The following is a 22,942-nucleotide window of genomic DNA, read 5'->3' on the forward strand; positions in this document are numbered from 1 at the left end:
TAATCAAGACAGTCAGCATGGATTTGTTAAGGGATTCAATCAAGTTAGTCATGTCTGACTAACTTGATTGAATTTTTTGGGGCGGTAACAAGGAGAGTCGATGAGGGTAGTCTTTTTTTTGCATTTGATGTAGTCTACATGGATTTTAGCAAGGCTTTTGACAAGGTCCCACATGGTAGACTGGTCAGAAAAGTAAAAGCCCATGGGATCCAAGGGAAAGTGGCAAGTTTGATCCAAAATTGGCTCAGTGGCAGGAAGCAAAGGGTAATGGTTGACGGGTGTTTTTGTGACTGGAAGGCTGTTTCCCGTGGGGTTCCGCAGGCTCAGTATTAGGTCCCTTGCTTTTTGTGGCATATATCGATGATTTAGACTTAAATGTAGGGGGCATGATTAAGAAGTTTGCAGATGATACAAAAATTGGCTGTGTGGTTTATGGTGAGGAAGAAAGCTGTAGACTGCAGGAAGATATCAATGGACTGGTCAGGTGTGTAGAAAGGTGGCATTTAGGGAGGGCAAACACGGCAAGGGAATACACAATAAATGGTAGGATACTGAGAAGTGTAGAGGAAGAGAGGGACCTTGGAGTACATGTCCATAGATCCCTGAAGGCAGCAGGACAGGGAGATAAGGTGGTTAAGGAGGCGTACGCAATACTTTCCTTTATTAGTCGAGGCATAGAATATAAGAGCAGGAGGTTATGCTAGAACTGTATAAAACACTAGTTAGGCCACAGCTAGAGTACTGTGTACAGTTCTGGTCACCACATTACAGGAAGGATGTGATTACACTAGAAAGGGTACAGAGGAGATTTATGAGGATGTTGCCAGGACTGTAGAATTTTAGCTATGAGGAAAGATTGGATATGCTGGGGCTGTTTTCTTTGCAACAAAGGAGGCTGAGGGGGGAAGAACGTATTTCCCCTCTGAGAGGTCAATAACCAGGGAGCATAGATTTAAAGTAATTGGTATAAGGATTAGAGGGGAGTTAAGGAGAAATGTTTTAATCCAGAGGTTGGTGAGGGTCTGGAACTCACTGCCTGAAAGGGTGGTAGAGGCAGAAACCCTCATCGCATTTAGAAAGTACTTGGATATGCACTTGAATTGCTGTAATCGACAAGGCTACGGACCAAGAGCTGGAAAAGTGGAATTAGGCTGGATGGCTCTTTTTCAGCCGACACAGACATGATGGGCCGAATGGCCTCCTTCTGTGCCGTAAATTTCTATGATTCTATGATGTGAAAAGACTTGCTTTTTATGTAATAGGATAAAATGCCCTGAGTCTTCAAAACATAAATTACAAAAGCCTGACCCCAGCTAAACATTTGTATATATGAGTTTTACAAGAAATGTCTTTCTGGATGTGTAAAAAGCCTTATGGTTTTTGTCACCCTGTTCTTTGTTCCCCAGGCACTGAGCAAGCTCAGCTGTGCCTATAAAGTGGACAATTCAACTCAAATGGTTGTCTGTGACTTAGGGAACCCCATGACAGCTGGAACCAATGTAAGTAAAAACAAAATGACTTTTCGGAGTTGTCTAATTTAGTTTTTTTTCAAATGGACAGTGGAAATGGTAGCCTAGTGTGAATATTATGGGGAAAAACGAGAAAGCCATCATTCATGTCCAGTTCTGAGAGTTGATATTTTAAAAAAGGTTTAGGTTTTGTAATTATTCAAAAATAATTAGGTTAAATTCTCCACTAAAATACCAGACAGAGGAGTTTCACACAAATGCTTTAAGCATTTGTAAAATGTGTAATTTCAGGGCTAATGTGTTGGTATAAATTTGCATCATCACATCACTTGAGTTTGATATCATAAACTGGCACACAGCTTCTCTGTTCCCAAGCAAAAAAAAAAGTTTGGCAAACACTTTTTCATATAGACGGTGTCCTTTATTAATGCAGCCTTCATAATAATATGCCATTTGTTTCATCATGTCACATGAACTAAGCTTAACCAGCAATCCTTTAATGACCCCAGGCTGTATATCCAATCAAAAGAATATCTCTCAAATATTGTTTTGCAACACAGAGATGCTGAACAAAGACAAGGGGCTCGATTTTGGAATGAAGTAGCGCATGCTTTGGGAACGGGGGGGCTCCGAAAATCGGGGAAATCCTGAGCAGGTTCGGAACCTGGCTCCAACCCGCAGACTTCCGGGTTCCCCACTGACGCGTCTGGGTGAGTGCGCGCCTCACGAATGTGGAAGTCAAACCGCCAATTAAAGCCGGTGTGATGACAGTTAAGAGACTTATTTAGATACTTGAACTACTTAATTTTGTGCACATTGAGGCAGGGGTCCGATTTTCAAACATCCTCAGCCTGTTTCCCATGCTGTGGAAAACACTCCATGTTCTAACAGATGTGTTTCAGCCGGCAGCCAGTTGGATATTCAAATGCTTGTTTGACAGATGGGGATAAAAGGTGAATTATTGCAGCAGTGCACTCAGTTCTTTCAGACAAACTTTTGGCTGGGAGATCTTTGTGTTTTCACTGAAAATTCTTCCTTTCCACTCACAATTCTTCTGTTCACACATATTTAACAACTTCTCGGACCCCCTCAAACTGACACCATCAGGATGGGGGGGGGGGGGGGGTGGGGGGGCGCCATGGCTGCATTCACCACTACATCCAAGGAAGAGTAACGTCACCAGCCTCGCCACCCCTCCCTGCACAAAACAGTCCTGCAACTACACATACACCCACTGTAAAGTGACCCAATGAGTGGCATCAAGTGTCACCGTTCATGCTGAACCTCACGAAAGGGCCCCATCACAAAAGCCAGTCAAGAATGGGCAAGACGTGACAGTAGTGGTGAGAATGATAACACTTAATGTGACTTTAACAAAAACCAATATAAATGAAAAACATTATCATCTGTCAGACACCCTTGTGCATACTCTTCACGCTCACAAATCCTTAGCCTTTCTCTTCCTCCCGCTTCTACGTGGTGCATCCCCTGTGGCTGCAGCAGAGGTAGTGGCAGGTTGCTCATGTTCATGCCCTGACTGCTTAGATGCTTTAGGCCTACGCCCTCTGGGTTTGGGTGCCTGTGAGGGCCCTGCCAAAGACTGCTCCAACTGCACCTACGCAGGGGCAGACTCAACCACCTGGAGAGGAGGCAGCATTGTGGGTACTGGTTGAGAGGGGGGAAATGGGTGAGAAGTGGGAGCGTTTTGAGTGGCGTCTCTGCTTCCATGTCCCCTTTCACCATCATCCCTCTCTTGGACCAGGCCCACATCACTCCTACCACCATGCTGGACGACAGTTTGGAGGACATGTATGAGGCCTTGGAAGCCCAGTTGTAAAGTATCTGCCTGCCTGTTTAAGGCAGCAGAACGTTGTTCACCCTGAGTCCGAACAACCATTGTTAGGGCCTGAAGCTGAACGGAGGCTAGCCTTCTCTCCATCGCAGACATTCCCGCACTTATCTGCAACACTGTCTCAGACACTTGCTCACGTCCCTGTGACAGTATCTCAGAGATTCCCTCCCATACCTGTGCCACCATTCCACTCATGCAGGAGTTGGACTCCTCCATCCTCTGCGCTATTGTGGAGAGAGTGTGTGGCACCTGTTCCAGTACCTCGAAAATGTGCTGCTGTCCCTCGATCATTCTCCTTTTAAAGGATGGCCCCCGGGGTTCATCATCTGCGCCCAGCTGAGCAGAGCCTGGGGAGGAGTGCGCCCACCGACACGGACTCTCCACAGCTGCCCCTGCCACCAGTGTCTGCTCATGCTCACTTGTGTGTGGTAACTCACCAGGTGTCAACCCAATTAACTGACTACTAGGACCCACCGAGGTGAGAGTATCTCTGCTGGTAGATGGCTCGCAATGATACGACAGTGCACCCTCAGAGGCCAGCAGGTCCTCTGAGGAATCCCCCTCTGCCGTCACTGTGGTCATTGAAGGGCCTGTAAGAGAACAGAAGGCAATATTAAGAATCATCACATATGTGTCATGTTGCAATGAGCATACTGAGGTGTTGAAGATAGTAAGCATTGTTAACATCAATTCATATTATGTGTGATGAATATTAAAGTTGTGTCACCAGACGTTTGTGGGGTGCCAGTCTCGCCATCCCCGACGGACAAGCACTCGAGGTTGCGGCTGATCTCCAGTGCCTCCTGCTCCGCGTCTGTGAGGACCACTATTTGTTGTGGCCCCCCTCCAGTCCTCACCCTCTCACGTGCATTTTGCAGTCTCTTCTAGAAGGGGAGAAAGTACAGACGTGTGAGTGAGTGATGGTGAAGTGGCCAACCGATGAATGCATTGCTTTGGGTGAGGCTAACCATGAAAGAGGTGCATGAGAGGGTCAGTATGAGACAGAGCCATCACATTGGATCAGGATTGGGGTGAGTGGTAGTGGTGGGGTGACTAATGGGGAGGTGAGGAAGTGCAGGTAAGTTGAGGATGAGTCTTAAGTGGGTGTGAGGAGTGATGTGATAGAGTAGTTTTGGCAGTGCAGACTGAGTTGGGGGGGTGGGGGAGGTGATGTGGAAGACGGAATGCAGGAGAATCAGTAAGTGTACTCACTTTTGCTGACCTAGTTAGGTCATTGAAGCGCTTCCTGCACTGGATCCAGGTGCGGGAGATGTTGTTGCTGCTGCTGGTGACCTCATCTGCCACCTTGAGTCAGGCCTTCTTGGTGGCAGAGGCAGGGCACGTCCTCCTGTCCGTGGGGTAAAAGACTTCCCTCCTCCTCCTCATCCTGTCCAGTAGCTGCTGCAGTGAGGCATCGTTGAACCTTGGAGCAGCCTTGCCCCTGTGCTGCTCCATTGTGCCTTTTTGGTCTTTGCTCCAGAAAAAGCCTTTAGAGCAATGGCCCTTTAAATAGAGCTCCTCCAGCTGACAGCCTGTGATGCGTTTGCGCAGTCCGCCCACTGCTCAGCTTTCGGATGGCAAACCCGGAAGCCACGTTAAGCGGCACTAATTCACTTGCGATCACGTGTGAAACGGACATATTTTGTTACGCGCCCATCCACCCATCCCCCCCCCCCCCATGCCATTGAGCCTCCATTCTAAAATCGAGGTCAAGGTCACAATTTTGGTATACTGAACATACTGCTTGAGCTGGAACCTGTATGACTGGGTTGTTAGAGCTTACTCAACGTGTATGGCTTTGCATCAACCTTATCTAACCAAAATTTAATTTATGTGATCAGAACCAACTGTAAAGGTGCATTAAGTTAAATCTTGATTTAGACAATTGGTAAAGTAGTATCTATTACACAGAGTAACTATTTCACCTTGTTGTAGAGTTTAAAAACAATAGACTGAGCAGGGTAGCACTGTTATAGACACATTCCTGTTAGGTGCTTATGTCTGCACCGGGAGACAAAAATTTATTCCGTTTAGGTGTGTTTGGTTGTGTGCTATAAATTCTCTTGGGTGCAGGTCATTCACCAGTAGCAAATGTAGTTAACAGCAAAGTTATGTGGCAGGCACTGGTTTTAGACTGGTACTTATATAAAACGATGCACAATTGGCAGACGTGAGTTTCCTGCTGGCTGCATGTTGCTCTCTGAAAATGGAGACCTGCACATTTCTGCTTATATACAAATTTCTGCTCACAGGTATCTAAATAAATTTTAATGGCAGAGAAGAGCCAATGGGACAGTCACCTCATCATTAAGATTAGAAATATTTTAAAAATGATGTTTACGTAGTCAATTGGGCCACCCAGGAACTTTTTAAATTTTGCTTCACACTGGTTGCAGTTACACTTTAGTGGATGTGAAGCTGAAGCAATGTAAAGTTGTTTCTATATTGTTGTTTGTGGGGTGTTTGTTACAGCAGGTTCCTGAAGTATGGGATTCACACTCCTGGTGGTAACCCAATGTGAATCTGCCAGATTTACTAACAATATGCAAAATTTGCGGAGGCTCTGGCCGCAATCTTCCGATCCTCCTTAGATATGGAGCCAGTGCCGGAGGACTGGAGGATTGCAAATGTTACACCCTTATTCAAACAAGGAGAGAGGGATAAACCCGGCAATTACAGGCCAATCAGCCTAATGTCAGTGATGGGGAAACTTTTAGAGACAATAATCTGGGACAAAATTAATTGGCACTTGGAAAAGTATGAGCTAATAAATGAAAATCAGCACAGATTTGTTAAAGGAAAATCGCGTTTGACTAACTTGATTGAGTTCTTTGATGAAGTAATGGAGAGGGTTGATGAGAGTAGTGCGGTGAATGTTGTGTATATGGACTTTCAAAAGGCATTTGATAAAGTACCACATAATAGACTTGTTAGCAAAATTAAAGCCCATGGGATTAAAGGGACAGTGGCAGCGTAGATACAAAATTGGACAAAAAGCAAAGAGTAGTGGTTAATGGTTCTTTTTCAGACTGGAGGGAAGTATAGAGTGGTGTTCCCCAGGGGTCAGTATTAGGACCACTGCTCTTTTTGATATAATGTGGAGATGCCGGTGATGGACTGGGGTGGACAAATGTAAGGAATCTTACAACACCAGGTTATAGTCCAACAATTTTATTTTAAAATCACCAAGCTTTTGGAGGTTATCCCCTTCGTCAGGTGAGTGAGTGAATAAGAGGTTCTCAATCTTATATCTTATATTAGGCTGGCACACCATCACACCAATCAAAAGGTGTCGTTGGTGTTCAGACGGGTTAGCCACGGAAAACAGTAGGTCCCAGTATGCTGAATACACATTGTGTCAAATTACACACAGAGAGAAAGAGACCCAAAAGGCAGAGAGAGAGAGAGAATATTAAAAACAGATAACTTTTTTTTCCCCCTTGCTGGTGGGGTTACGTGTAGCGTGACATGAACCCAAGATCCCGGTTGAGGCCGTCCTCATGGGTGCGGAACTTGGCTATCAAGTTCTGCTCGACGATTTTGCGTTGTCGTGTGTCTCGAAGGACGCCTTGGAGAACGTGCCTCAACCGGGATCTTGGGTTCATGTCACGCTACATGTAACCCCACCAGCAAGGGGGAAAAAAAAGTTATCTTTTTAATATTCTCTCTCTCTCTGCCTTTCGGGTCTCTTTCTCTCTGTCTGTGTAATTTGACACAATGTGTATTCAGCATACTGGGACCTACAGTTTTCCGTGGCTAACCTGTCTGAACACCAACGACACCTTTTGATTGGTGTGATGGTGTCCCAGCCTAATATAAGATATGCGATTTGAGAACCTCTTATTCACTCACTCACCTGACGAAGGGGATAATCTCCAAAAGCTTGTGATTTTAAAATAAAATTGTTGGACTATAACTTGGTGTTGTAAGATTCCTTACTTTTTGATATAAATTAATAACCTGGACTTGGGAATAGAGGGTATAATTTCAAAGTTTGCAGATGACACAAAACTTGTAAATGTAGTAAACAATGTGAAGGACTGTAAGAGACTTCAGGAGGACATAGACAGACTGGTGAAATGGGCAGACACATGGCAGATGAAATTTAACACAGAAGTGTCAAGTGATACATTTTGGTAGGAAGAATGAGGAGAGGCAATATAAACTAAATAGCACAATTTTAAAGGGGGTGAAGGAACAGAGAGACCTGGGGGTGTACGTACACAAATCTTTGAAGGTGACAGGACAAGTTGATAAGGCTGTTAAAAAAGCATATGGGATCCGTGGCTTTATTAATGGAGGCATAGAATACAAAAGCAAGGAAGTTATGCTAAACCTTTATAAAACACTGGTTAGGCCTCAGCTGGAGTATTGCATTCAATTCTGGGCACCACACTTTAGGAAGGATGTCAAGGCCTTAGAGAGGGTGCAGAAGAGATTACTAGAATGGTACCAGGGATGAGGGACTTCAGTTATGTGGAGAGATTGGAGAAGCTGGGGTTTTTCGCCTTAGAACAGAGAAGGTTAAGGGGAGATTTGATTGAGGTGTTCAAAATCATGAAGGGTTTTGACAGAGTAATTAAGGAGAAACTGTTTCCAGTGGCAGAAGGGTTAGTAACCAAAAGACACAAATTTAGGGTGATCGGCAAAACAGGCAGAGATGACATGAGGAAACATTTTTTTATGCAGTGAGTTGTAATGATCTGGAATGTACTGTCTGAAAGGGTGGTGGTAGCAGATTCAATAATAACTTTCAGAAGGAAAAAAATTTATAGGGCTATGGAGAAAGAGCAGGGGAATGGGACTAATTGGACAGCTCTTTCAAAGAGCCGGCACAGGCATGGTGGGCCGAATGGTCTCCTGTGCTGTACCTACAATTATACTATGCTGAGAAAAATGAAGGGATTACTATTGTCAGCCTGAAAGTTTCAGTGCTCGAGCAGTGCTGCTTGTGAAGCTATTTGGCGGTATATTTTTTGTTATTTTTAGCTAACAGCTATGTTTTAAAATAATTGATGTTTCTTTTGAACCTGTTGGTGGTGTACGTGTTGTATCACTGGGCTAGTGCAAAACTAGGTCAAAGGGTAGATCACTGATTGAGTTTTTTGATTTGGTGAGGATAAATGAATTACTGACCCTGGAACTTTTCATTAATTCCTGAGTCAAGTGTGTAATGTTCACACAGATCAGTAACAATATACACTGTGGGATGGATGAAGTTTTGGAAATCTGAGAATGCTCTACACTGATCTGAGAAAGATCTACACTGGACAAAATTTACTCCTATGTCATAGCATACAGCCTACCTACATTTTGCTGTGGGCTCTTGTATATGCATGCTGTAAACTGATTATGTGTATGACCATCATAGCAGAGGAACTGATATTTGAGAGCAGGTAGAGGAACCGATTTTCATTCATGATCAACCAAGTGTGTTAACTCCAAGTGATCAACTGTGGATTATCACTCAATTAAGTTACTCTGATTATGTCCTGTCAATACTGTCTCATCGTGGATATTATCATGTACATAATGACCTGGAGCGCTCTGGCCATTGTTCCGCCATGTACAATTCACTTGGCTGGGAATTTCCTCAGAGCTGGTTTCACTCCGCTGCCGTAACTTCACCAGAAGTGAAGTAAACGGGAGCAGCTCCAAGGAAATTCCCAGTCAATGCCCAAATTTCCAATATGCATTCTCGACAGGCAAAGCTGTATACCAGCAGGGCAAATTTGTAAAATCTACTCTTGTATCACACCATTAACCAGAATAACTTTATGGTTGGGAAATTAAACAGGGTTTCCACTGCACTTCTGGCAAACTAATGCCAGCAGAGTGGGAGCAACTCCCAGGAATTTCCCAATCTATGTATAGCTTTTCAATAATATACATCTGTAGAGTTAAAAATGAAACCACTGGTAATAGCTAGAGCTTTGGTTTCAAGGTTTATGAAATTATCTTAACCCTTCAATGAAATTACTGTCTTGAAATCACTTCCAGACATCAGTAGTTACTTTATCCAGCATCACAAATAGTTTCAGCAGTCAGATAAATGATCTCCATCTTGCATACAATTAGTGTGTATCTTCTGTATGGCATGAATGTGTCGTGTTTATCAAAGTTAGCCTTTATGCAATGCATACTGCCCATTGCTTAACAACTCCTAGCTCTTGATATAACAACAACTTGCATTTATATAGCGCCTTTAACATGGTAAAACGTCCCAAGGGGCTTCACAGGAGCGTTATCAAACAAAATTTGACACAGCTCTATCTGTTAGCTCCTACCAGTGGTTTTAGTTTTTAAACTTTGCAGATGTTTGCCATTGAAAAGTCACGCATAAATTTCCCCCAAATTTTGTTTGGTTAGTGATGTGACATAAGGGTTGATTTTATAAATTTTCCCTGCCAGTATGGAGCTTCGCCCACCAAGAATGTGTATTGGGAATTTGGGCACAGAATTCAGCAGGCCCCACAAGATTTCCCATCTTGGATGCGTAATCCGCCAGGCTGCCACTGACCTTCGTGCCTGAATTCCTGACTTGCATCCTTGGCTGGCAAAGCTTTGCACCAGGTGTTAAAATTTGTAAAATCTACTCTGTTGCGTCTGTTCATGCACATGAAGAATGAAGTGGACTTACTGATAAAGTAGTATGTAGGGGCCCCAAGTCATTTTTGCTTTATAAGATCTTTTTAGAGCCAAAATGTCTTTTTTGACCAAGTGTTGAATAATCATCCAACCATAAAACTTTAGAGGAAGCGGAAAAAAAACTAAAAAATGTCATCAGGGGTACAATTAAGTGAGCAGTTGAGTCACATAATCAACATGAATTAATAGATTTAACACTCACTAAGGTGAGAGACTGCAGCAGATTTAGTCTCTTTGGTGCTGCAGCCTATAGCTATTTTCCACAGCAGGACTTCAGTACTTTAACTCCAACAGCTGTTGATGGTTAATGCTTTGATCTGTTTTCCCAGCTGTCTGTGGGGCTGCGTTTTTCTGTTCAACGCTTGGAGAAGGCAAATGCCAGTATCAGCTTTGACCTGCAGATCAAAAGGTGAGTTATGAATTAGCCCAGATTGCCATTGATTTTTTAAAAATCAGAAAAGAGCAAAATAGTCTCCTCTAGTTAATTTTAGATAAATTCATCAATTTAGCTCAACATAATTTAAAGGAGTGTCCTTCAGGAGGGATATTCTGTATCCCACATATCATTAGCATGTTGCCAAGACAACAAAGACCTTGCTTACACAACAAACAAAACAAGTGTGAGTCCCAGTTTTATTGAAAACACTGCAACTGCAACAATATAACAGTCCCTCAGCAATGCATTGAATTGTCAACGCAGATTGTGTGCTCAAGACTGTAGTGGGGTTTGAACCCACAGCCTTCTGATTTAGAATTGGGGGTGCTACCATCAGAGCCTATCTGATATGTTTGTTTCTCCTCCCTTTATGTACTTACCCAGCACAATGCACAACCCATTCTTCAAAGCCCAATAATATAAAAGGGTATGACTCCAGACTTGACTATTCCAATGCTCTCCTGGCCGACCTCCCACCTTGCACCCTCCATAAACTTGAGCTCATTCCAAAACTCTGCTGCCCGTATCCTAACTCGCACCAAGTCCTGTTCACTCATCATCCCTGTGCTCGGTGACCTACATTGGCTCCCGGTCCAGCAACACCTCGATTTTAAAATTCTCATCCTTGTTTTCAAATCCCTCCATGGCCTCACCCCTCTCTTTCTCTTTAACTAAAGAGGGCTGTGGATGCTCAGTCATTGAGTATTTTCAAGACTGAGATCGATAGATTTTTGGACTCTAAGGGAATCAAGGGATATGGGGATTGGGCGGGAAAGTGGAGTTGAGGTCAAAGATCAGCCATGATATTATTGAATGGCGGAGCAGGGTCGAGGGGCCGTATGGCCTACTCCTGCTCCTATTTCTTATGTTCTTTCGTTCTTATGTTCTTAACCTCCTCCAGCCCTACAACCTATCGAGATCTCTGCGCTCCTCCAACTCTGGCCTCTTGCGCACCCCCGATTTTAATCGCTCCACCGTTGGCACCTGTGCCTTTAGCTGCCTAGGTCCTAAGCTCTGGTATTCCCACCCTAAAGCTCCTTAAATCTCCCTGCCTCTCTACCTCTGTATCCTCCTTTAAGATGCTCCTTAAAACCTACCTCTTTGACTAAGCTTTTGGTCACTTGTCCTAATATCTCCTTATGTGGCTCGATGTCAAATTTTGTTTGATAACGCTCCTCTGAAGCACCTTGGGAAGTTTTATTATGTGAAAGGCGCTATATAAATGCAAGTTATTGTTGTTGTTTTTGGTTGAAAATACTCTAATGCAATCGCAACGTGATTTGGGTTTGCTGATCACTAACCAAGCTTTTGGATTTAAACAAGGCTAGAGGAGATTTAAGAATTGACAGGATTCAATCAACTATGGCACCAAGGAGCTCTAGCAAAACTGAGGTCAGTGGAGGTCAAAGGGAAAATCTTCCGGTGGCTGGAGTCATATCTGACCCAAAGGCTGTAACTGTTGGAGGTCCTTTGTCAAAGTCCCAGGACTTCACTGCAGGAAGGAGTAAAAAATTGGCTGGGAGAAGTTAATTAGACTTGTTTGTGCACATTTAGGTTTTAAAATTTTTTTCCCACAAAGTTGCTGGAAGTGTGAGCTAATAATGGTGCGGTGAGGGCAACAGGGCATCTGAGACCTTGGTGAACAACGGGACCAACAGTGCATCTCCTTAATCAATGAGATTAAAGGATTGAGAAATAAACAGAGGAAGGACTGAGAAGGAGGGTGAATTAGAGTGGGTGAATTCAATGTCAAATCAGGTACAGAAAGAAAAATAAAGAGAGGGAAGGAAAGATTGGATTAAGAGAAAGAAATAAAGAGACAGAAAAGAAAAGTAAGAAAGAAAAATTAAAAATTTGACATTTTTACACACCTATGATTGTTTACTTTCTGGGCAAGAGAGGTGGTCATTAACAACAATTATCATGCCATTAAAAGGGTACTTACACTGTTAATTACAAGACTTAACTTTCTGCGGCAAGTTTAATGGTCAATTTATGTGCAAATGCAGCAACTTCGTGAAAATCACGGGGATGTTAAGGACGAGATGTTGTTTTCGTGAAGCTAATGGCGGAGCGGCGCAAATCGGCGAGCAACTTATGGTGATTTGCAATTCAGGGGGTATCTCTTCCTCACTACAAGTTGCTGGCCGATTTGCACATTGTTCAGACGCTGTTATTTTTTCAGCAAAATCTGGCCCATTAGTGGCAAATCTGTGGACCATCAGTGTAATCTATTCAACAAGACAATCAGTGGCTTAAAAACAAGTAAATTCTCTAAAAGGCAAAAGGGTTACATTTCGTTTTGTTCTCTGACCCCTCAAAGCTCTTCAAATCTACAAGACTCAAGTCAAGAGTATGATGGAATACCCATCGCTCTCCTGCATGGGAGCATCAACAATAACATTGAAGAAACTCAACACCATTTGGGATAGAGTAGTCCACTTGATCGGAGCCCCTGCCACTGGACTTTATGTCCAACCCCTTCAATACCAGCACACAATGGCTGCAGTATGTACGATCTATAGGATACACTGCAGCAATCACCAAGGTTACTTTAAAAGCGCTTCCATGTCCAGTAACGTGTTATCATTGAGTAGGTCAAGAGTGGGAATGTTGTGGGATCATCCAAGTTGCCCTCCAAGTCACACACCATCCTGACTTAAACATATTTTGCTATTCCTCCTTCAGCACTAATTCAATATCCTGGGATTCCCTACCCAACACTATTACAAGAGGATTTGAGTACAGGAGTAAAGATGTCTTACTGCAATTATATAGGGCCTTGGTGAGTCCGCACCTGGAGTATTGTGTACAATTTTGATCTCCTTACCCAAGAAAGGATATACTTGCCATAGAGGGAGTGCAATGAAGGTTCACCAGACTGATTCCTGGGATGGCGGGATTGTTGTATGAGGAGAGATTGAGTAGACTAGGCCTGTATTCTCTGGAGTTTAGAAGAATGAGAGGTGATCTCATTGAAACATACAAAATTCTTACAGGACTCGACAGGGTAGATGCAGGGAGGATGTTTCCCCTGGCTGGGGAGTCTAGAACCAGGGGTCACAATCTCAGAATAAGGGGTATGCCATTTAGGACTGAGATGAGGAGAAATTTCTTCACTCAGAGGGTGGTGAATCTTTGGAATTCTCTACCCCAGAGATCGATAGATTTCTAGATATTAAAGGCATCAAGGGATATGGGGATAGTGCAGAAAAATGGCGTTTAGGTAGAAGATCAGCCATGATCTTGTTGAATGGCGGAGCAGGCTTGAGGGGCCGGATGGCTGACTCCTGCTCCTATGTTCTTATTGTGGCAACACCATCACCACAAGGAAGGAGAAGAGGGATTATGAAAACAAAACTTATAGATGATATCAAGGGTAAAGCAAAGGTTTTTTTAAGTACCATAAGCACATCATTAAAAGAGTGGTAAAGGAGGGGGCATTAGAAACTGATCTAGTTATGACTAAATGGTGGATAAGGAAATGGCTGAATCGGTAAATGGATATTTTGCTTTGGTTTAGTAAAGGGGAGAAACATGTAAGTATTAGTATTATAAAAGGAAAAATAGCAATGAATAAAATAATGGGAATGAAGTTAGACAAATCTCCCAGATTCAGATGATTGATCCATAAGGAAAAGAAATGTGAGGAAATTTGGACTACATTAGCAATAATTTTGCAAAGCTGGCTAGATTTAGAACAGAAGGATTTGAAGGAAGTGAATGTTGTTCAAAAAAAAGAGAAAGACACAAATTAAGTAAGTGCAGACCAGTGAATTTAGTGCCAGGAGTGGAAAATTGCTAGAATCCATTATCAGGGATAGAGTAAATGAATACTTGGAGAAGTGTAAGCTGATGAGGGAGAATCAGCATGTTTTGTGAAAGGCAAGCCTCGTCTAACTAATTTAGTACAATTCTTTTTCTGAGGTGCTGCATTGAGGAGGATCAGTGGATGTTGTATATGTGGATTTTCAGACAACATTTGACAAGGTTCTGCACAAAAGGCTGCTAGCTAAAATTGAGGCACATAGAATTGGAGGCAACCTTGTGCCATGGATAGGAAACTGGTTGGTAGGTAGGAGATAGAGTTGGTATGAAAGGGACATTCTGTAATTGTTGGGCAGTGTTGAGTGGAGTCCCCCAGGTCTAGATGCTGGGGCCCCAACTTTTCATTCTATATGCAAATAACCTGAATTTGGGTATAGGGCTGAGCATATCCAGATTTGTAAATGATACTAAGCTAGGAAGTATAGTAAACTGAAAAGAAGTGGGCAGCAAATGCAAATACAGTTTAACACAACAAAGTGTGAGTATGTACACTGTGAAAGTAAGAATGGCAGATGGGAGTACAATCTAAACACACTAGGGTGACTATATGACCAAAGTTATTTAGGGGTCCAGGTATATAAATCATTTAGAGCTAGCTTGCAGGTAGAAAAAGTTAATCAAATAAACTAATTGGATGCTGGACTTTGTGGTAATGAATACAAAAACAATTAAGTGCTGCTGCAATTATATAGAGCACTGATCAAACCTCATTTGGAATATTGGGCTTGATTGTTTTGCCAATTGTGTTCAGTTTTGGGGGTCCCGCCTTTGGAAGTATATAACAGGTTTATACCAGGGATGAAGGGACTGGGCTATGATGAGAGATGGGGTAAACTTGGCATTTATATTCCCTGGAATCAATCAGTTCCCAAGCAAATTGAAGAGGAAACAGGGGCAGAGACTTGTGTTAGGTCAATTGCCCCAACAGTGCTGCCCCAAGAACTCCAAGATTTACCCAAACTGATGTGATTGAGCCTGTGCATTCAGTAGGTGCAAGCACAGCATAAGGATTCTATGGTGTGAGAGGAAGTGTTCCTAGCATTCTGCCTTACTTTATACTGTGTGCATCCATTGACTCCCAATTGGAGGGGCACCTCAAAAAGCTGGCAGTGGAGCTTGCACTGGGATCTTTCACAGATCAGAATGTCTATGGGGGTCAAGGGAGTCAGCCAAAGATAAATTGAGGCAGAACATCATTACCGTTAGATAAGAATTCCCCTCCCCTCCCACCCAAGAGCGATCTACGAAGTGTTCTGCCAGTGACTTCAGCAAAGCTGGTGGAAGACTGCTGTTGCTCATGTTGGGACCTTTAAGATGCTCATGGCCAGTGACTTCTGGGAGCTTGAACCTATGAGTGCCCAGCTGCAGACTGTAGCACTTTGGGTGATGCCAGGCCAGGCTGTGCCAGCTGGATTTCTGGCACCATGGCAGGTATTGGTTAAGGGGGGGGAACAGACGTGATGATATCCTGAGAGAGGGCAACACGTGCCACTCCTGTTGTGCACTTGGGGCTGCAGCTCAATACTCCCACTGATCTGTGGGAGAGCCACCTTCAAAGTCACTACCCTTGTAGTCCACCAGTCTCTCCAACGTGGAGCACAGTTAGAGCCCAGAATCTGAATGGCAGCCATTTGAGCTTCCATCAAAGCTACAAAAACTGGCGACACAAACTCCTGGTATGAGGGCCCGCATGCAACGCCCATGGAGCTGACCACATGCTCCACGTTAGACTGCAGAGGTGTTACTGCTGTGCGACAGGATGCCACACAAGCTGGAAGTGAACTCTTCCATACTTTGAGCCATTATGCGGAAACTCCTTGACAGGGCTTCCAATACCTTATATAATTGCTTGTGTGACACAAGTAGTTTTCTTTTCAAGGCTGGGCTCCTGAAGTCACCATCTCTGTTATGCTCAGCAGAGCCTGGGAGATGATCTGATCATCCAGTGAACCATCTCCTAGGCTGTCCCTACCATCACTACTTTCTCCTGCCCACTTGTGCTGGGTGCTTTACAAAGTGCAGACCCCTGTAATTCACTGTCTAACCCACTTGGGGTGCCAATCCTTGTGCTGTTGTTTGGGAGGGTTGGAGCGTGTGATAGTGCATCCTCAGGAGGATCATCCTTCTCTGAGGGTCTTGCTGCTGATAAGGATGTAGCGAAAAGAGAAAAGGGACATGTTCGCATGGTACTAACAGGCTGGAGAGTAGCAGATGACAGGCTTCACAATGCGGCCTGAAGTTGCCAAGCAGACTGACTGTGTGCAATTTTTCGAGGTACATGAAGGGGTACAAGCAATAGGCAGAGAACCTGCTCAGATAAGCCGCCAGCCTCATTATCTCCTATGCGCATCGCTCTTGAATGACAACTGACTTCCAGAGCTTCCTGCTCCATCTGGGTAAGGGTCCTCATGCTGGATGTTCCTGCAGAAAGAAAGGGCAAAAATTAGTGAGTGGCTACTGAAAGAGAAAGTACATGTATGAGGCTTCTGCATGCCATGCATATGCAGAGAGGGAAAAGAAGCAAGGTGCAAGCAGGATAGAGAGATGTTGAACGGAAAGCAAGTGGCTGGGGTGTGAAGTGAAGAACAAGACATGAGGAATTCTTGATTCTACAATTGGTACCATGTGAGAATGGAATGTTGTTACTGACTGCTGTGAAGGCAACAAGCAAGAGATGAGTGTGTGCTTGCAATGAGAATGAGAGGTGGTATAGCGTGCCCTTATGATTGGTGATGAGGGATGTGAAGCAGACGAGGGACTTGTTCACTGCTAGGGGAGGGGTGAAGGACTGTTGCAGATTATATTTAGACAGATAGAGAAACAGAGAGTTGTATTCACCTTTGCTGCTCTTGTCAGGTCATTGAAGCATTTCCTACATTGAATCTGTAATTAAGGATAGAGTGACTGAACACATTGAAAGTTTTCAGCTGATTAGAGAGAGCCAGCATGGATTTGTAAAGGGTAGGTCATGCCTGACAAACGTGACTGAATTTTTTGAAGAGGTGACTAAAGTAGCGGACAGAGGAATGTTGTTTATATGGACTGCCGGAAGGCATTCGATAAAGTCCATCATAAGAGACTGCTAGCTAAAGTTAAAGCTCAGGGAATTGAGGGCAAGTTATTGATCTGGTTCGGAAATTGGCTAAGTGGCAGGAGACAGGGAGTAGGGATAATGGGCAGATACTCAAATTGGCAGGATGTGACTGGTGGTGTCCCACAGGGATCTGTGTTGGGGCCTCAACTATTCACTATTTATTAACGACTTAGAGATGGGATAGAGAGCCATATATCCAAGTTTACCGATGACACAGAGATAGGCAGCATTGTAAGCAGTGTAGAAAGAAGCATAAAATTACAGTGAGCTATTAATAGATTAAATGAATGGGCAAAACTGCGGAAAATGGATTTCAATGTAGGCAATTGCGTGGTCATCCACTTTGGACTTAAAAAGGATAGATCAGAGTACTTTCTAAATGGTGAAAAGCTTGAAACAGTGGAGCTCCAAAGAGACTTAGGGGTCCAAATAAATAGATCATTAAAATGTCATGGACAGGTACAGAAAATAATCAAAAAGGCTAATGGAATGCTGGCCTTTATATCTAGAGGACTAGAATACAAGGGGGTAGAAACTATGCTGCAGCTATACAAAGCCCTGGTTAGACAACACTTGGAGTACTGTGTTTAGTTCTGGGCACTGCACCTTAGGGTGAATATATTGGCCTTGGAGGGAGTGCAGTGTAGGTTTACTAGAATGATACCTGGACTCCAACGGTCAAATTACAAGGAGAGATTACACAAACTAGGGTTGTATTCCCTGGAATTTAGAAGATGAAGGGGTGATTTGATCGAAGTTTTCAAGATATTAAGGGGAACTGACAGGGTAGATAGACAGAAACTATTTCCGCTGGTTAGGGAGTCTAGGACTAGGGGACATAGCCTAAAAATTAGAGCCAGGACTTTCAGGAGTGAAGTTAGGAAACACTTCTACACCCAAAAGGTGGTAGAAGTTTGGAACTCTCTTCCGCAAATGGCAGTTGATGCTAGCTCAGTTGTTAATTTTAAATCTGAGAATGATAGACTTTTGTTAGCCCCATATCCCTTAATACCTTTGGTTATGACGGGTATATGGAGTTAGGTCACAGATCAGCCATGATCTCATTGAATGACAAAACAGGCTTGAGATGCTAAGTGGCCTACTCCTGTTCCTAAGAATCCAGGTCCTAGGGGTGATGCTCCCAAAACTAACCATCTCTGCCGCCTCTCTCCAGGCTTGGTATATGTAACTCTTGCCAATCATCTTTCCACTTCTGGGAAACCGAGAATGTCCCTCCTTGCCCTCTTCCACTAAGACCTCCAGAGAGACATCAGAAAACCTGAGAGCACCATTGTTGATATTCTTCACTTTCCAGCAGTATCACAGAACAATCTGGCAGCAGTGAATGCAACCTCCCTTTAAGACTTTCTGTGTGACAGCCTCCTACACCTTCTTCACCTTCTGGGCATTAGTGGCTTTCCTCTCTGCTTCATAGAAAGCACTTCACTGTGCTATTACAAACAAGAATTTACCTTTATATAGTGCCTTCAACCTAGAAAAACTTCCCAAAGCCATTTACGATGAACTGAGGATCTTAATCTATAAATCTTGCTTTACATCTAATGCCTTACATCCATTCTCACCCAAACTGCACACTCCCCGCCCGCATGGGCCAATAGTGCACCATTTGTACTTAGTATGTGGCAATTTAGATAGGGGAAGGACATTCTAGTCAATGCTTTCCAATTAGCCACTTAGAGTGTGTGTTTTTAAAGCTTATCCTAACACACCTGAACCTTCAGAAAGTTCACGAGTAAAGTTTGGCATTCCTGTGAATATGTAAAAAAATAAAGACAAATATACAAGAACATAAGAAATAGGAGCAGGAGTAGGCCATCTGACCCCTCGAGCCTGCTCCGCTATTCAACAAGAATATGACTGATCTTCTACCTCAATGCCATTTTCCTGCACTATCCTCATATCCCTTAATGCCTTTAATATCTAGAAATCTATCGATCTCTGCTTTGAATGTACTCAATGACTGAGCCTCCACAGCCCTCTGGGATAGAGAATTCCAAAGATTCACCACCCTCTGAGTGAGGAAATTTCTCCTCATCTCAGTCCTAAATGGCCTACCCCTTATTCTGAGATTGTGACCCCTGGTTCTAGATTCCCCAGCCAGGGGAAACATCCTCCCTGCATCTACCCCATCGAGACCTGTAAGAATTTTGTATGTTTCAATGAGATTACCTCTCATTCTTCTAAACTCCAGAGAATACAGGCCTAGTCTGCTCAATCTCTCCTCATACGTCAATCACGCCATCCCAGGAATCAGTCTGGTGAACCTTCATTGCACTCCCTCTATGGCTAGTATATGCTTTCTTAGGTAAGGAGACCAAAATTGTACACAATACTCCAGGTGCGGTCTCACCAAGGCCCTATATAATTGCAGTAAGACATCTTTACTCCTGTACTCAAATCCTCTTGTAATAAAGGCCAACATACCATTTGCCTTCCTAATTGCTTGCTGCACCTGCATGTTAGCTTTCAGTGACTCATGTACAAGGACACCCAGGTCCCATTGATTATCAACATTTCCTAATATTAATTCTCATTTCATGCACTGCCTGTAATTTTAACCCTCTTAATCACCTGAATATCTCATTTTGATTTTATTTTTAAATACTGTACCAGAAACCTGTTGCCCATTTAGAAGTTTTTTTGAAACCTTAAGTCATTATTGAGCACAAGGATAAAACAAGATTTGTTCATTTTGCAGCTGAACCTCTTTATAGCCTGAAAGATTTTTGCCATGAGTCAACCAAGAATGGGAAAATAAGGGTAGATTGAAAGAGAAACTGATTCAAGATGTCAAGAAGTCTAATCTCAACCTGTTTCAAACTTCATATTTTTAGTTGCTGAAATAAAACAAGTTACCTAAGTAAATACTCCAAACAATAAAACCAGAGAGTAACTCGGTCATATGACATGAAATATGTTCTAACATTCCTTTTAAGGATATAAGGGAGTTAAGTTGAAGTCTGGCCATTGTTTTTCTTTCTTTACCTCAATAAATATGAGTGACTTGTATTGCTATTTTGGTTCTTAAAACATTCTTTTACAAATACTTGTTTGACTAAAAGCATTTCATCAACTCACAATTAACTCTCTGAGGTTTTTAAAGTTTGTGTGTTGTATCAGCAATAAAAACTTATTGCTGATACAACACACCAGAAACTTAACTGGACCAACCACATAAATACTGTGGCTACAAGATCAGGTCAGAGGCTGGGTATTCTGCGGTGAGTGACTCACCTCCTGACTCCCCAAAGCCTTTCCACCATCTACAAGGCACAAGTCAGGAGTGTGATGGAATGCTCTCCACTTGCTTGGATGAGTGCAGCTCCAACAACACTAGAGAAGCTCAATACCATCCAGGACAAAGCAGCCTGCTTGAATGCCACCCCATCCACCACCTTAAACATTCACTCCCTCTACCACTGGTGCACCATGGCTGCAGTATGTACCATCTACAAGATGCATTGCAGCAACTTGCCAAGGCTTCTTCGACAGCGCCTCCCAAACCCGCGACCTCTACCATCTAGAAGGACAAAGGTAGAAGGTGCATGGGAACACCACCACCTGCATGTTCCCCTCCAAGTCTCTCACCATCCCGACTTGGAATATCACTGTTCCTTCATCGTCACTGGGTCAAAATCCTGGAACTCCCTACCTAACAGCACTGTGGGAGAACCTTCACCGCATGGACTGCAACGGTTCAAGAAGGCGGCTCACCACCACCTTCTCGAGGACAATTGGGGATGGGCAATAAACGCTGGCCTTGCCAGCGACGTCCACATCCCATGAATGAATTTTTTAAAAAACTCATGCAAGGTATAATTCCTGCAGCGTATGGTTTTTAATGATTGTAGTGTAGAAATTGGAATTGGAGCAAAGACAACAATTTAAGTTTTTCCTCTATTGGACTAGTTTTTTTTCTGACTTGTATTTCAGTTCAAATAAGGATAATCCAAACAGCAACCAAGTCCAACTGCAGATCAACATCAGTGCAGTCGCTCAGGTTGACATCCGAGGGTAAGTGTACTGTTTCTGCCTTCACTTACTTGGAAACTGGATGGGGTACATCTTGATCTCAATAGTTTTGGTTACACCTGTTGCAGTGCATTAGCACTTAGTCTCAATTTTTTCTTATGACCAAGAAAATGTGCTACTAGATCTAGACCAATGCTGCTCTATAACCAGGGAAGCATAAAAGTGGCTCAGGTGACCTATTCCTCCAGCTTTCCCTCCTTTTGTTGCTCAAAACTCACCAGGTCTCAGAACCGGGAAAACAAAATGGAAAATCCTGCTTAAATGGTTGTGTAGATTGCTGCTATGGGCCTCTTGTGCCTAGTATCTGCTGCCTGGGCCTTCCTGCTTTTCACCTCCTCCTCCACCACTGTTTTCTGTCTTTTTGATGGCCTGCTTTCAGCAGGTCACCAGTCTCGTCACATGGCATCATGAAAACTGCAGTTACTGGTGAAAAACAATTGAGTGAGGTAAAAGCAGACTTCCATTGAAACCAACTGAAAGGAAAATCGGAAGAATTGTATAACGGACGGCCAATCCAATATTGCCAATTTTACACTGTTGTCAAAAGTTAAAATGACACCCAAAATATTAAAACATCTAGCGAAGGAGAATATAATAAAAAATAGTCAGCGCTCTCATTTCTAAAAGGAAGATAGATTGGAAAATGGGATTAAAAGATATGACGGCAGATAAGCAATGGCGAACATTTAAAGAAATAATTCATAATTCTCAATGAATATACATTCCCTTGAGGAATAAAAACTGCACGGGAAAAGTGATCCAACCGTGGCTAACTAGAGAAGGATAGTATTAGATTAAAAGAAGAGGCTTACAATGTTGCTTAAAAAAGTAATAAGCCTGAGGATTGGGAGAGTTTCAGAAATCAGCAAAGGATGACCAAGAAATTGATAAAGAGGGAGAAAATTGAATATGAGAATAAACTAGCAAGAAATATAAAAACAGATTGTAAGAGCTTCTAAAAAGGAAGAGATTAGCAAAATTAAACATGGGTCCCTTAGAGGCAGAGACAGGAGAAATTATAATGGGGAATAAGGAAATGGCAGAGACGTTAAACAAATACTTTGTATCTGTCTTCACAGTGGAGGACACAAAACATACCAAAAATAGTGGGGAACCAAGGGTCTAATAAGAGTAAGGAACTTAAAGTAATTAAGATTAGTAAAGAAAAAGTACTGGAAAAAGAATGGGACTAAAAGCCGACAAATCCCGTGGACCTGATGGCCTACATCCTAGGGTTCTAAAAGACGTGGCTGCAGAGATAGTGGATGCATTGGTTTTGATCTTCCAGAATTCCCTAGATTCCAGAAGGGTCCCTGTGGATTGGAAGGTAGCAAATGTAACCCCACTATTCAAGAAAGGAGGGGAAGAGAGAAAACAGGGAACTATAGGCTGGTTAGACTGACATCAATAGGGAAAATGCTAGAATCTATGATTGAGGAAGTAGTAACCGGACACTTAGAAAATCATAATATGATTAGGCAGAGTCAAAGTGGTTTTATGAAAAGGAAATCGTGTTTGACAAATCTATTCGAGTTTTTTGAGAGCGTAACTAGCAGGGTAGA

General features: G+C 43.1%; 1 protein-coding gene across 1 annotated transcript in view; it reads left to right on the forward strand.

Moving 5' to 3' along the window:
- itga8 (integrin, alpha 8) overlaps positions 1–22,942 on the forward strand; it is a 222,680-nt gene that overhangs the window by 124,436 nt on the left and 75,302 nt on the right. Inside the window, exons 21-23 of the mRNA XM_068006777.1 lie at positions 1,407–1,499; positions 10,299–10,378; positions 21,282–21,362. Coding sequence (XP_067862878.1) covers positions 1,407–1,499; positions 10,299–10,378; positions 21,282–21,362 — 254 coding nt within the window. The remainder of the gene's footprint in view (positions 1–1,406; positions 1,500–10,298; positions 10,379–21,281; positions 21,363–22,942) is intronic.

Source organism: Heptranchias perlo, chromosome 2 (assembly GCF_035084215.1).
Source record: "Heptranchias perlo isolate sHepPer1 chromosome 2, sHepPer1.hap1, whole genome shotgun sequence".
Classification (NCBI taxonomy): domain Eukaryota; kingdom Metazoa; phylum Chordata; class Chondrichthyes; order Hexanchiformes; family Hexanchidae; genus Heptranchias; species Heptranchias perlo.